The sequence below is a fragment of the Electrophorus electricus genome, chromosome 1 (assembly GCF_013358815.1).
Source record: "Electrophorus electricus isolate fEleEle1 chromosome 1, fEleEle1.pri, whole genome shotgun sequence".
Classification (NCBI taxonomy): Eukaryota; Metazoa; Chordata; class Actinopteri; order Gymnotiformes; family Gymnotidae; genus Electrophorus; species Electrophorus electricus.
This window is the reverse complement of record NC_049535.1, coordinates 3,983,655-3,999,464: the sequence shown is the minus strand read 5'-3', so window position 1 is coordinate 3,999,464 and position 15,810 is coordinate 3,983,655. Positions and strand designations below refer to the sequence as shown.

The following is a 15,810-nucleotide window of genomic DNA, read 5'->3' as shown; positions in this document are numbered from 1 at the left end:
CCTTTGCCATGTTACACTTTTTTAAGTAATTAAAATCAGTACAAAAAAGGCAAGTACAAACCGAACAGAAAACCATGAAACCTTCCTCTTCCTAAAACTGATCTTAAAAGATGCTGCAACGTGCACGTGAAGAGCAAAGCTAGTTAGATATAGATCTGAGTAACTGGCTTGTTTGATCTTGATGGGATCTGAACTGCAATAGCGAGGGTAAGCTGACGCATCTGCTTAGAGTAGGATTTAAATAAAGGAAACATCCGCTTCCCTTCGCAGCTTTCTATCCGGTAACGTGGGGAGGGGTAGCAGCTGTTTGTGCCCCCGTCTCTCGCGCTTGTCCTCGTTCTGTAGTTTGCCTGTTCTCTTTCAATGGCCACATTAGCTCAAGGCAATGTGTCAGCTACCTAATGCGATCCACCTTCGCTGTGCTCTGTGAGGGACCGTGTGAGCAGCGGCAGAGAGGGAGTGCCCTTCTGAAGCGTGAAAATAGTTGTGTTGTGAATGAGGCTTATCTGCTGGATCGCAGGGCCGTTCATTCATTTAGTCGCTTCACTAATTGTGCACAGTTAACGGGAGTGGGATTTCCATCCTGGGATCGCTTATGATGTGGACGTTGCCATTCGATATTGTAACCCAAAGCTGATGCAACAGTTTCAGTTTTGCACTGGCCAGTGTTGACACCAGATAAATGGGTACACACTTGCAGAACTTTTTAATTGACCTGGGTTGAAGCCCAGATCGCGAGAAATGACAGACCAGCAACAAAGCATACTTGTTAGGGCTGTGGGTGCTTTCGGTGAGCGAAGACTGGAGGAAGCAGGCTGGGAGCTCCGCATGGTCTCCTCTTCCATAGGTGCCATAACTCAGAGCTGCAAACCCTAATGATGAGAACTGGCGGGTCAACTCGGAGGTGAGTGTGTCGGAGCATAACCTAACTTTGGCTGTTGGCCAACAAGGTCAGGCAGTAAGCACAGCTTCGCTTGGTAGCGCTAATACGTCATAACCATCGTGTTGGCGAGATCTGCTTTTTTGTAGAAAAATAAACAGGCAGCCTACCTGCTTTTTATTCGATTAAATGTACTGCAGGAGCTCTAGGCCAAGGCTACGCTTTTGAAATCGCTGTGCACGCTAACGTATAAGCTTGCGATTCAGCACCTAAAGCGTTACAAAAACGCTATTGTCACTGTTATGTATGCAATTTGGAGCCGATACGGGCTTCCGCTATTGCGTAGCGCTTTCAAAGGCGCACGGAGCGCCACGCGTTAGTCGGTTCATCTGAAACAGACACCCGATGGTGTGGGTGCGGATACCCGCCCCCGCGAGACCGCGGGCCTTTCACGGCGAGACTGCAGCCGCGGGCTAGCCCTCGCGCTTTGATGTCCCGCATTCATGGTTTCAAAAGGACCTTCGATGGAGTTCGCTATAGCTCTTGCATGATCATATAGTCTCCATTGGCTAGATTTGCAGTGTTTGTCTTTACAAAGTTACTGATTGCTTCTTCAAAGATGGGTTCAGTTCCAGTGATATGCTTTGCACCACTGCGTTACAGGGGAATCAATGAATGAGCATATTCTGTAATAGGGGAGAGTGGGGTAAGATGAACCCTTCTTAACTTGTGTGGTCTTCAAGATGAGGGAAAATGAGGCACAAGTACAGTGAAAGTATCTAACCTAACTTCAGGATATTTCCTATCAGTTTAAATGATCAGAATGTATCCATGACAAAGGGTTCTAAAAATTGGCTCCTTATAAAAAGTGTTCCTGTGGCTGAATTTGCCCCATTTAGTGGTAAGTCTATCCAAGTGACGGCAACTTGGCATAAAACCAACCGAATGAAGTTTAAATTTCAATATCTTCAATTGTTTGTATTTCTGTAACAATTTGTTGAACACCAATGATGTTACATTCTCAAAAACAGACTCAGCCATTAAAGATCTTCGAGTGATTATCGAGCTCCAGTCTCTTGTTGGAAGCTCATGTAAATAATATTTCTAGGAACTGGCTTTCTCCACCTCAGGAACACTGCGAAGATTAAGAACATTCCTCACATGATGCAGAAAAGATAGTCCATGCATTTATCAATTCAAGATTGGACTAATGCTTAACTATCTGGCTGCACCACTAAGTGCCTAAAAAAGCTCCAGTTAGTTCAAAATGCAGCAGTCAGAGTTCTTACTAGACCTATAAAATTTGATAACATTACTCCAATCTTAGCTATATTACATTGGCTCCCAGTAAAATTTCGTATTGATTATAAAATTCTTCTAATGACCTACAAAGCACTTGCCCAGCAGTACCTTAGAGAACTCTTAGTGCATTATGACCCACCACGTTTGCTTGGCTTAAAAGGTACAGGCTCTTTACTAGTACCAAGAATAAGAAAATCTACAACAGGGTGCAGAGCCTTTTTCTATAAACTCTCACACGGAAATAAACGTCCTGTAAATGTTCAAGACTCGGACACATTCTCAATACTTAAGGCTAGGCTGAAAATGTATCTGTACAGTCAGGCATGTTATTAACTCCTTCCCATCTTAGGTAAAGGTGTAGATCTGGGGCTCCATGAGCACTGAGAGTTGTGGTAAACTGGGATGTTATGATTCTGTCACTTCACCTCTCTTTTGTCACTCACACAAGTTGTTGACAGAGAGTGCCATGTTCCCTCTGGCTCTATCATGTTGGCTGTGCTGCCATAGCTAGATCTGCTGGAGCCCATCTTTGCATGTTATAGTTCCAGATTTTACACACCCTCCTACCTGGACATGCCTAATAATCTATGTTCTCTTTCTGCCGGCAGACACCTACCTCTTATGTCATGATGTTACTGGGCCTCAACTCAACTCAGCTGCCGTGGCTCCTCCCACCACCCCCTGATGCCCCCTTCTGTAGCCCACCACACCTTCACCCCATGGAAACTTACCTCCAGACCTTTTCAGATTTCGGACATGCACACACCGTCAGCACCAGACTTAAAGAAAACTGGACTAGACATTGATATCTTATTTTTTCATTTTTATTATTAATTTATTTTTCTCTCACTTTCACTTCTTATTCTGCTCTTCGTTTGTATTGCTGCTATTGTAGTGTCCGCTGTCGGCCGAAGGAGAACGGGCCCCCCTTGGAGTCTCGGTTCCTCTCAAGGTTTCTTCCTCGTGCTCTAGGGAGTTTTTCCTTGCCACTGTCACTCTTGGCTTGCTCACTGGGGACTCAGACTCTGACGTTTGTAAAGCTACTTTGTGAAAACAGCTGTTGTAAAAAAAAAGTGCTATATAAATAAATATGATTGACTAAACAGTGAGTTTGTTGAATAAAAGTAAACTGAATAAATAAATAAATGTTACTGAAACAAAAAGACATTTTAAGTCAAAAGACCAAGTATAAAACTAAATCAAAAACTGCTGCCCAAATTAACACCGGTATAACGTATACCAAATGCAAAACCAGTCCTTTTTTCACTTTTGGAAACTTGAGAACAAACCAACTGCTGCAGTGCAAATGGCTTTTCAATAATCCATGTGGCTTAATGTTGTACTGCAGTTTGAATTGTTGCTCCCTCCTTGCAGTTCCTCTAACCTTTCGAGGTCGAGGTTCATGTCTCTCATGCACAGATACGTCATCGAGTGGGATGGGAGGCTGCTGTCCTCAGAGCTGCTGTACACTGTGATTTTCCTCTTGGTTTGTTTCTTCTTTGGCTTACTTTACTCTGTGGGGTTTTTTTCCCCCTGTTTCCCTTCTGTTTATTTTTTTCTCTGTTCATGTGCCATTTCACTTGCCTACGTTCTGCTTTTCAGGTGTATCGGTTAGGATTGTTGTCTCCAAGAATCAGCTCAGCAAAGATGGAGGTTGAAGGCAGCTCCACAGAGGTGGAGGTTGAAGGCATGGGTGGATCATTTGCAATAGCAGACTACAGCTCAGGGTTTGGCCCATCAGACACCATGGATGGCTCAAACTGCATCAGAGAAACCCTCTCTGTTGTAAGGGAAAATCCCTGTGGACCTAAATCCAGAAGAGACGTGGCGTGGTGTCACCGAGGACACGAAAACCTCATTCACACATCCATGTATTTGGCATATACTGGCTGTTCTTCCTAGGTTAGATCTCATCCAGCTATCTAGAGCTCTGGTGTAAAAGGTCTGAAATGGACCAAACACACCTGTCTAGCAGCTTCAGGCAATGGGACGTGGGACAGGACTGTGAGCATGATGATGCCTTTTGTTTTTGCTGTATCCGCAAGGAAACGTGGGCCTCATGGTTGGCAAGGATTGGTAAAATGGGGTGGTCAGAGAAGCAGTTGGTGTGCTGAACCAGATGTTCAAGGAACTTGTTGAAGGTGTTTTCACTGATCCAGCCAGATCGGGTAGAAGTTCCATATGATCCTGGTGGTGCCCCTGTAATGAAATGGTCTTTGTATCTAACTCTTGGGAAGATGTGCACGAGCACGACTACATTCCCAGTGCTGTTGATGTCACAAGCTCTCCTCTTTCAGCAGATGTGACGGCACCCGCTTGCATTTTTCCTTTTTCTGCCACTACCTGCTGTTGGTGTCTGCACTGTGACACATGCTTCATCAATATTGTAGATTACGTATGGAGGAAATTTATGCCTGTAAAAATGACAAGACATAAGAGTTGTGACTAGAGTCTGAATAGTTACAACTTACAATTCATACAAAAAGTGGCTTAACACCCATTATAGATAACCTGGTAAAACTGGTAGGTGTATGTGCAAATCTGCTGTAAACTGTTGCATATGGGCTTCCATTACTTTCGATAGATTTAGATAGATTGTCAAAGAACTCCCTGACTGTAGTTTTGTTGAAAGCCATAGTGGTTCCCAAAGATGTTGCTTCGGGCATATGGTAGTAAAGATGGTGGCGTGTCATAAAACTGCTGAAACAATCTTGACCTAAAAGAACATTAGTTTAATCATTCTGTCAAGCTGCTGCATTTAACTTTAAGTTAAGATAAATGGTTGCTTCCATCTGCCAATTCAAATGCCATTTCGCAGCATTTCTTTGCAGTGGGCCATAGAGCAGGTCAGCCAGCCTTCTGATGTTGGCGGCATGCTCGTCCGCTACCTCCTCTGTGAAAAATCCTCTTTGCTTCCACTGTTCCACTGTACCCGGCTGTTTTTCCTTCCTTTACCTGCCTCTTTTCTGTGTACCTCAGAAGGATTGACCTGTCAATGTTTCTGTCCTTTGTCAGGGATCTTCTGGATTTTCTGCCAGTGACTTCGATGGCTGCCCTCTTTATCTCTTCAAGGGGTGTGGAGCCCCAGTCTGTTTTTCTTTTGTAGTTTCTCGACATGGGAGCTTTTCTTCTGGATTTCTACCAAATAAACTAAAAAACAAATATGATAAAATTGCATAATATTGAAATACCAGTTTATGCTTCAGAGAGTTAACTTAACTTCAGTGTCTTATGCTGGTGTAACCCCACAGTATTTGCTCAATATTCACCATTTTGGAAAAAATATCTATCTTACCAATTCAGGCTAATATTCAGCTAAATTATTTGCATAGCTAATTACAAACATTCATCATTAATAGTTTTATACCTGGATTAGCTTTACTTTGATTAGCTTTACTTTGACTACAAAAAACAATTTTAAAGTGAATTGGTGCTTACCACCATGTGCTTCTCCTTTTCACAGTCTGGCAGAAATGATGGGTGGTTCCAAAATGTTTGGTCGCATGACGATAAAAGTGCACGGTTTCCAAGATACAGGAGGAGGGTCAACTTACCCACTGGCTCATCTTACCCCACTCTCCCCTGGAGATGAAATACAGAAGCTTGTGGGTTCGTGTTGGTGGCAGTGCTGGCTGGAACTACAGGAGGACGTTTAGATATTAATGGGTTAAAAAGTAATCCAAAAAATAAAAGACAGTAATCAGATTACATTATTTTAATGTAGTAAGCATTTAGATTAAGTTACAGGTCATTTTTAATAGCTTATCAGTAATATGTAATGGAATGCATTTTCAAAATAACACTCCCAACCATGATCATTTGCCTAAACCTCTGTTTTTGTCTGTTTTTGTCCGTGATGTGTTTTAAACATTAAAACCTGAGGTTTTACATTCATTCTTTGCTCACTTATTTGTTCATTTTGTTCATTCTAACCATAAACAGACACCTTGGGATGTGTGTGGACAGGATTCACCCTTTCACAGTGTCTAATGGTGAGTAGGGTCTGTCCGGCTGACCAACAGACCTGCATCACAGAGAAAATATCGCAGGTTCAAGGTGCTTTGGTAATGATGAATGTATTATTCAAATGTATGCGGCGATGACATTTTAAATCCTGATAAATGAAAAGGAGTGCCAGGCTCTGCCAGTAGCCTAGAATTGATCTAGGCAAGTGTTTCATATCAGGAGGATGTGTGGGCGTTCCCATGTGTATAATGTCTTTTTAAAAAAAGGTGGGAGTGAGTTTGAGGGGGAAGAAGGGGCAAGAACGTGTGTGTGTGTGTGTGTGTGTGTGCGTGTGTGCGTGTGAGCGTGTGTGTGTATGTGTGTGCATGCATGCATGCGCATGTGTGTGTGCATGTTCATGTGTGTGCATGCATGCGTGTGTGTGTGTGCGTGTGAGCGTGTGTGTGTGTGCATGCATGCATGCGCGTGTGTGTGTGCATGTTCATGTGTGTGCATGCATGCGTGTGTGTGTGTGTCTGCACATATGCACATGTGCAGTTTATTTTTTGCACTATAAATCTTTAATGCTCCAGCATCGCTGGCCAAGATGTTATTACAAGGTCTGAATGCCATGATTATCTGATTGACAATTATAGCATAGATCCCGGTGGTCAGGATGTGTGCCTGCAATCTATTAAGAAGCAAATGAGTCTATCAGAATTACTACCAGTTACCCACTGTCACTGATTTCACGTCCAATGGTGGCTCATTAGTTTTAGTTACATTTCATTGTTTTCACACCTAAATATAGGGGAATTTGAAGAAGGATTGACTCAAACTGAGCACTGTTATCTAGATTTTATCCTGGAAAAAATGCATAAAACTTGCATTAGATTCCTTTTCTGTTCTTATGATACAACCAAGTTATACTTGCACGACACTTTGAGCTGTATTTTATGTGAAAAATGCTATGGATTATTACTGTAATGCAACTCCACAGAAGTGTGCCAATATAGAATTACTGCTTCTTTCTAATATGCTTATGAACATAAAATCTAGATTGTTAGAGGCTTGTCCTTTTAGGCTGATTTCATTACATCTGTGTATTTTAGGTGAATGACATTATTTTCTGCCAATCAACTGTGGTTATGAATACTGCTCTCATTTGGTTAGATGTACTATTATTGGCTTGACTGACTCATAAGGGTTTATGGCAAGAAATGACCTTTAATATGAGGCACTGGTTGGTTTTCCTGGCACCCACTAGATGGAAAACGTTATTTTGTGGGCTAGGCTCTAATGCGCAGAATCTGAACAGCACATTGCATCCTGTTTATCGTCCCATTCTTCATGTCACTAGAATTAAACAGGTCTGTGATTGAAATGTCTTGAAAATGAAATAAGGCAAGTATGTGGCCTCCGTATACAGTGAACCGACCTTTCCTCTCCTCTATCTCTTGCTCTCTCGCTCTCTCTACACATCGGTTATTTCTTTAGAGCACTCTCTATAGGGACCAGACAGGGATTGATTTATTTTTCTGCTCTAGCCACCCATAGTGCTCTGGTGGACTAGAGAACTGTGATTTCTACCCAAAATAATGGCCCCACTGCTCAAGTTTCCATCAGAGGTCGGGGCCTTAAAAGGGTCTCATCAGCTAATGGCATTTAGCCGTTTGTCCACTGGCTCTGTGAGGCTCCTATCTTTTGTTCTTCTTCTCAATCATTTACCTCAGCGTATGTCATCAACTATTTTCCTCGAAGATTAATGGCCCCCCCTAAACTCCTGTGTATAAATATTTCTCTGCGCCTTCTCTGAGAGGCATTAAATGTTCGTCTGTGATCGATAAATGAGTCTAATTGAATTATAAAGTTCCCAGACAGGAAATGATGGTGAGTTCATTTGTCTAAATGGTTCGGTAATGATGCCTCTTGGGTGCGAGGCAGGGAGCTCATTTGTTTTCAGTCTGATGTTGGCTGGACCGAGGGCTCCTCACCTCTTTGTGGATACACGGAAGCCGTGGCATGGCAACTAAACTCAGTTTCCGACCAGACAGATGACTGCATTTCCATACTGATTACTGATACTTTGCGAGATGAATTTGCAGCTTTTCCACAAATCGTTTTTCCACTGGAAATCTCAGGTGCATTGGCAATGAGGCAAGTGTGCTATTTTACGCCATCTTCTGTTTTCAACACTATGCCTTTTGTTTTAACAAGAACTTGAAACAACATTTCTCTTTGGACAGGATGGCTGAGTGTCTTTAGAACTATACTGGTGGGTCAAGCCAAGAGCTTTTAAAAACTGCAGTGTGCCAGTTTAACTTTGTTAACTGCTTCATAAATGATAAACTTCTGTTAACACCAATTGATGTTAAACATAAAAAGGAGGGGGGGAAAAGTGAATTGCCCAAATTTATAATGTGCTGTAAAAGCTTGTTTTTATGTCGCTTGTCATCCTATCAATTTTATTACAATGTTCATCAGCGATGCATGGTAGAAAGTTGAAGCGCTCTTCCGGAAAGATCTCGCTCCCTGACGTGCCCCTTAGCAGTTTCCCTTCTGCCAGAGGAAGATCCTGCTGTTTGTTCGACATTTGGGAAGGTTACGCCCCTTGGGCCGATCTGAGCTCAGCTGTGCCTTTCTGTAGTAATGGTAGCAGTTCAGTTTTGGGTTGGAAAAGCTGGCACCGGATCAGTGGGTCGCCGCCGCAGACCACACAGTCGGCCATATGAGGGCAACGGCCTCGGAGCTAGCCTGGCACAGGAAGATGGTCAGGCAGGAAAGGGGCCCTGTTCACACTGGCTTCTGGGCTCGCCAGCTCGGCCTCCCACGCTCACCCAGTTTCGTGTCATGCCAGCGCAGCCCACTAAAGCCACACTAACTTGCAGCAACATGCACAATGAAAAACAGCCACGTACTCCGCAAGCCGTGCAGCTTTGGAGTGAATCTGCTCGCTTATGACAAGGGTGCTGCTGAAACAAGTTGGTGCTGATGGTGTTTTTGATGCTTACTGCTAAAAGTACTTCATTCAAAAGCCATTTGATTTGACGCAGCAGTACCTGAGCTGCATTAGGTAGGGTGCAGAACTTTCAGATCTGCGATGACCTAGTAGATAGGAAGTCTACAAATTATATTTGGTTATGGCAAGCTAACTTTAGAAGTTACCACATACCGTAGCAGCCTGACTAATGTACCACACATACGTTTTGTTTACTGTTAATTGAAGTACACACTGTTACATGCATTCTATGAACAGAGCATGAGAGGAAAATCGAGATGTATGTGTTTATATTAGGCATAATTCCTATAAGGTGTGTTCCTATAAGCCCTTTGAGTGTTGCGTGCAAACATTTGTCAGGTTATATTTTGTATATTAAGTTTGTATGGTATGAGAAAGGAAGTATGACAGTGGTTCTTCAACAGGAAGCTGAAACTACAAATGGCTTGGTGTTGGGGGAGGAGGCTGAGGCACATGTCTTATGTCAATTCAGGAATCTACACACCATCGCTGATTGCAGCAAAATCAACTGTGTGACCAGCATTTGGCAATAATGGCTTATTTGTAATGTAATTCATTTCCGTTTTTTTTTTTTTTCCTCTCCTCACAGAATAACACTTCCCCGGTGCACCTTCCAAAACGCACAGAGTCACTGTGTCCTCCTTCACGAGCTCACAGAGAGCAGATCTTGTCAGATCCAGCCCTTCTAACCTTCCACCCTTCAGCACGGCTAAGGCACTTCTCTCCACTGGGTCTCAGGCATGTCTCAGCCATATTGTCAGACTGCACATTACCACAGCGCAGCACAGTGGGTAGCTGATACGGTGGCACGGTGAGATACGTCCCCCTGGCACCATCCTGTCCCCGTTCATCCTGTGTCCCATTTTAATCACCCTCTTTGTAACGACTTCTATCAAGTGTTACTGCTTTGTTGCTGAACTAGTCGCTCGAGGAGCTCATAGGATGAAAGGAAAACAGAATGAAAGCTTGAGAGAGGTTATCACCACCTACGAGGAACTAGCGTCACCAGCACATACTGAATACCTTTTCATTCTTTGAATACCTTTTTGTCTTTTTTTTAACATTCCTTTTGCTTCTTTCTTCAACATGAAACTTCAGCGAAAAACAAAAAAAACAAAAAACCCTTCGTTTGGATTTCTGTTTCATGGTTTTTGAAGAGGAAAAATTGATGCTTGGTCATATTGTTTGGTCACAAAAAAGTCTGAGCTTACTGGCTGCCTGCACTTCACATTGTATTAACGCAGGCTGGTGTGAATGCACCACCGACACAAAAGTTGTTGTGAGCCAGAGGGTGTTCTTGAAAGTAAAGTGTGTGTAACAGTGCAGGCAGTGTGGGATCTCCACTGCCCCTAAGACAGGCAAGCAGCGGGCATATGATACCGTTTAGAACACACACACACAGAAGCACACTCTATCCCCCTTCACACACACTCACGTTAACAGCCGTTATACTCAAGACTTGGGGGATCGATGCGCGCAGCTGTTTTTCTCTTGCTGTATCTCTCTCATACCTCTTTTCCATTTCTCTCACTCTCTCTCCTGATTATACAGCAGCAGACAAAGGATGAGTGAAAGGGTGCAAGCAGGCTGCAATGCGTCGTTGCACTGGCAGGTGGGGGGGTCTCCTCTCCCCTGGCTGTAGACGGCAACGGCCAGGTCTCATTCACCTACCCAGCTCATGTGGTAATAAGCAAGCTCACTCGTGTGTTATGTATGCAATGCACTGTTTAGTGGGAAGAGGAACGAGAGAGCAAGAAAGGAGCGTCTGTGTGTGTGGGTGTGTGTGTGTGTGTGTGTGTGTGTGCACAGTTCAATCTGGCATGTAAACAATGGAGATGTGTGAGTAGAGTCAGAGTATGGTTCTGTGTGCTGGTAAAGGGCTTTTATGTCCCTGTATGTATGTCAAGGTTTGAAGCACACAGCGCCTATGTCGAGAGAGAGAGAGAGAGAGAGAGAGAGAGAGAGAGAGAGAGAGAGAGAGAAAGAAAGAGAAGGAAGGAAGGATTATTAGAGAGCCCATCTGCACTCTGGGAGGGTGCTGTGAGATTTTTAAATAGGACTCACTGCTGCCTGAACATTGTCCAGTGCGCTTTATGATGGTGGGAGACTCCATTCAGGAACCTTAGATAAACCCACTGATCTGTCTCAGCCACAGGGTAGGCCTGTGTGCACCTTCTCAGCTCCAGAGAGTGCACGGCCAGCTAATCCACATACGTATTGTGTGTGTGTGTGTGTGTGTGTGTGTACGTGCCAGAGTGAGAAGCGAAAGAAGAGCAGAGGCCCATTAAAAGCCACAGAGTGACGCCCTGCTCCCGCTGCTCCCATTATGCCCTTGCTACGAGGCATCCATGCATCTCTGCTGTCTGTTACAAGCCAAGGTCGAGACTTATTTACCCCGTCTCCTCCCAGCAACAAAGCTAAGTGCCTCCTGAGCAACTCCAATTAGACATCAAGGGCTGTGCAGCTGGGAGGGAAGAGATGAACTGAAGTCAGTTCATAAATATTAAAATGTGCAAGAAAATGCTAACCAGTGCACGAGCCTCTAGCCATTTAAACATTTGACCATTTCGAACAGGATGCCCAATTTATGGGGACTCGGTGGTGTTCTTGTCCTGAAGCTAGGGTATGCTCTTAAGGCATATATTGATCTTTTAACCTAGTTTAGATGGGTCAGGCAGCCACGGCAGCTGTCTTGACCTCATAAACAGAAGATAAACCTGTTCATAATGCACAGTGCTCCTCAGACAAACTCTACAGCCGACCGTTTACGATGCAGTACTGATGATCGTTGCTTAAATTTCAGCGACCACAAGCTTCTCAGTGATGCGTTTTTGATAATGAATTGGTTTGATTGATCTTGATAGGAGGGCACTCAGGTATTAATGTGTGACATGATGATGGGGCACACCTGTACAGTTAAGTGAATCACAGGAATGCATTCAGGGAAAATCAAACCTTTCTCACTACTTGCTTCCAGATGGAAAGTCCATGAGGCAGGTTAAGAGTTCTTTTGAATGCAAGAGCATTTAGTGAACAAATTCTGACTAGAAGTAAACTGAAAAGCCTCACCTAAACTCTGTAGAAAATAGAAAGAGGTCTGCATCAGTAAGACATGAGTTATATCAGGAGTACATTTTATGAAAGGGAAAATGTTCAGCACTTGCAGGAAGCATGCAATTAGGGACATCCCCATTTGCATTTGGCCAGAAAATTGCTGCATTTCTCCAGAAATTGCTGGAACCGATTGGTGGAGGAACAAGCTGCCATCCAAACTAAACCCGTTAGGAGCCGACTGCTTGGATGAGGCCCATTGGGCTTGGTTTGGTGTAGGGCTCGTTCTTTGCCTGAGGTTTCTTTGCTAGGTATAATCTTGTTGTGAGAGCTGTTTTCCAATAAACCCTAACAATAAATCTGCATGCTAACTGTCCAAAACAACAGGAGATGTCGGATTAACTTCTTTCTCTGCCACGGAGAAAGAGAAGGCTTGACTTCAGATGTTTTAGTATCGATTGTAAATATTTTTTATTCCTCATCCATGAAAAACTAAAATTGTTTAATACTTAAACTGAGTTTGAATATATCTGTACGGAGCTATGATTTCCCTGCCTTCCAGGAAACTAGTCCGTTTTGCATATGAAAGAGAAAAGTCTCTTTCCTTGACCCACTATGAATCCCTTGTTCTGTGTCCACACTACACACACTACCCCTTTCACCCCTTCAGTTTCTTTAATGTCCTTTAATTTGCTTTCATTTTTAGTCATTTCAAACAGGCTTTTACTTCTTTATTGAGAAAAAGGTTGAAGTTATAATCCCTATTATATCCAAACAAAACGATTTTTAAAATATGAGCTGTCCTATCCTAGTTAAACACTAAGATATGAGAAAAGCAGGACAAGATACCAAGGCTACATGAAGACAAGACTTATTGGAATCTATTTTTGTGTTTAGACATTAGTTTTTTTCCTCAGTACTTTCATCTATTCTGATAATGCGTCACACCGATATCAGTGGAATGCATTAATTCCATATAGCTCGAATTTCTCAAAAAGTGTTAGTAATAAATGCTCAGAATCAAATCCCTAATGTTTGCACTAAGCAGAAGGTATTACTGAAGGGACTGCATCTCCCACACACACGAACGCACACACCCACACACACATACCGTCCCATTCTTTGGTGAGGATCCTCTGCACACATATGTAGACCTAGGGAAAAGGCTAAACCAATAGTTACTTGAATCTTGAAACCTGATGGGACTTTTGCCTTACTGCAGAAAACAGAAGTGTAAAAGTCTCAGTTATAAGTCTCTCAGCTAATAGCCAGCCATGACAAAACACATGGTTTCACTTCCTACTAGGCCTCTAGCCATGTAGTTTAATAATACCTACTAGACTAGGTAATACAAACAATGTGCTTAGGTATATAAATAAATGATCATAAGAAGAACATTAATGACTCATGATTTTTGTCATTGACGAAGATACACAAACAAGTTAAGGACTATTTGACTGTGTGAGAGTAAGTGATTGCCTTAAATCTTTGAGTAACCTTGGTAACTGAGGTGAGGGATCCAAAATGGCTTCAGATGGAAGCACATATAAGTGGGTCTGTATCCCTCCCTCTGACGGCCTTCTCTCCTCCCCCTTTCCTTTCCAGATATTTCGAATTCAGAGCAGCGTGTGGGATGGCGGGGAGTCGTGGGATGGAAGAAGGCTCACCAGGGCTGCGAGAGCAAATGTGCTCCTATAGAAACTAGGTCAACAGCGGCCATTTCTAATGAATTGTTTCTGAACCGCAGCTGCAGAGGTGAATGTTGTCTAACCCCTGTGTGAGTTTGACGGACACTTTGCCACTGCGTCCTGCCGGGATGTCAGCATTGTGTAACTTTAGAAACATTAGCACATCAGGTTGCTCAATTTTAAACACACCTGACATTCCAATCAGGTGCAAAAAATAAATAAATACTGCTACTACATGGAATGTTTGGGCCATGAACATTCATATTACAGATACCTTTTCATAAATGTCATATATATATTTGCTTCTATCCAATATAGAACACCTGATATTTATCACCCAAAAAATCTGTTATATCACCTAACACATCTACACCAGATAATCAAGAATAATAAAAGGCCTGATGTCTAGACTTTCGTGTTTCAATATTGACTAAACACTACATAAGTGGAAAGGTACCTGAACTCTTGTCTGACATACCTGCTTATCATATTTTCAGCTAAGTCCACATTTATTGATATGCGGTAGTATCAAATCACGCATGACTTCCAGTGACGAATCTTTAAACCACTTCATGAATTTTGTGATTTACGTGTGAAATCTTTGCACTGAATACCACACTGAATGGGGTCATGCAATAGCTAAAGCCTAGGAGAAAGGTCTGGAGCCAGTCCCTGGCACTCCCACCAGCTGCGTTCCTTTGGGACGAACGTGTCTGGTCACTGAGAAAAGTGCATCCCATTAGTCAAAAAGGACTTCCAGAAGAATATATAAAATCTGGTTATACTATACCACAGCATATCTGCTGAGACTTCATTAAGGGTATTACCCAAAGTCCAGCATCCATAGGGTGAACACCAGCCAGAATAAGAGGGTGAGGGATCTAAAAGGGTGAACTACACTCTCAAGGGTGAGACACCAGACATCCATGAATACATCCAAGGAATGGCCCACAAGGATGAGCTGCTTAGGAAGTGCCATAGATATCATGGAAGCAGAGCTGCCATGGAGGGATAATGTTCTTCATGGAATGTGCCACTGACAGACAGTAGAGGTGGCTGACATCTGACAATCCTACCAATGGTTTGAAAAGGAAGACCCGAAAGACATCGGGGTGGCACTAATCATGGAAGCACAAGAATGGGCACTAAGCCCCGGGTCAGTCGAAGCAGGGGTGTGTCATTCCACAGAACACACACAGTGCAGACTGTGTAAAGAAGCCTCTGAGACAACCCAGCACCTAGTAGCAGGATTCAAGATTATGGCTAGGAAAACATATACCGAGAGACACAACCAAGTGGCAGGGATCAAATAAAGGAAGACAGGCAAAGCTCCAGGTCCAAATGGGAGAAGCCACGAAGAGTGGAGGAAAACAGCTAACCTAAGATCCTGTGGGACCGCGAGGTCCAGACAGACAAGTAAGTAATGGAGAACCAATCAGACAGTTATTGTACATAAGATGGAAAAACAACAACAGTGCAACCCTGTTAACTGAAAGAGGAAATAGTGTTTTTGTCATTCCTAAAACTGTACTCTTCTGGGTTGAGATCACTGCTGTCATTCTGAGAATGGGCAATAAATACTACTGCACCACACCCTCAAACCTCACCAGCTTCTGCTACAAGAAAAAAGCATGCGAATAAAAAGGTACGACCATATTATGTCCCAAGGGCTTTGGATACATTTGCCTGGCAGGTCATTCTTAGTCTGGTAATGACTCATATGTAACAGCATGATTACACTGCTAATACCAGTACCAGCTCAGTGCTCACAACTATGCTACTACCATGACAGTGTCAATGCTGCACTTACAATTGTGGAATAATAATCAAAAAACACATTTGTCCACTTTAATATTACATACTTATACAATTTAATAATCTGTTTCTATTATGTTTTGCCATGTGACTCGAGAGGGAAAGCCGAA

General features: G+C 43.1%; 1 protein-coding gene and 1 long non-coding RNA gene across 2 annotated transcripts; one reads left to right on the top strand and one right to left on the bottom strand.

Annotated features, from left to right (window-relative positions):
* Window positions 1-291: 291 nt before the first annotated feature.
* On the top strand, window positions 292-14,233 carry LOC118241072. Its single transcript, XR_004775840.1, has 5 exons — window positions 292-904; window positions 2,791-2,949; window positions 5,646-6,174; window positions 9,736-9,957; window positions 13,803-14,233. It is a non-coding gene; the product is annotated as an uncharacterized LOC118241072 (long non-coding RNA).
* zgc:113274 (uncharacterized protein LOC552925 homolog) lies at window positions 3,223-5,652 on the bottom strand. Its single transcript, XM_035524581.1, is given in 2 exon segments — window positions 3,223-5,082; window positions 5,084-5,652. Coding segments are annotated over 2 exon segments (642 nt in total). The 5' UTR covers window positions 5,300-5,652; the 3' UTR covers window positions 3,223-4,656.
* Window positions 14,234-15,810: the final 1,577 nt, after the last annotated feature.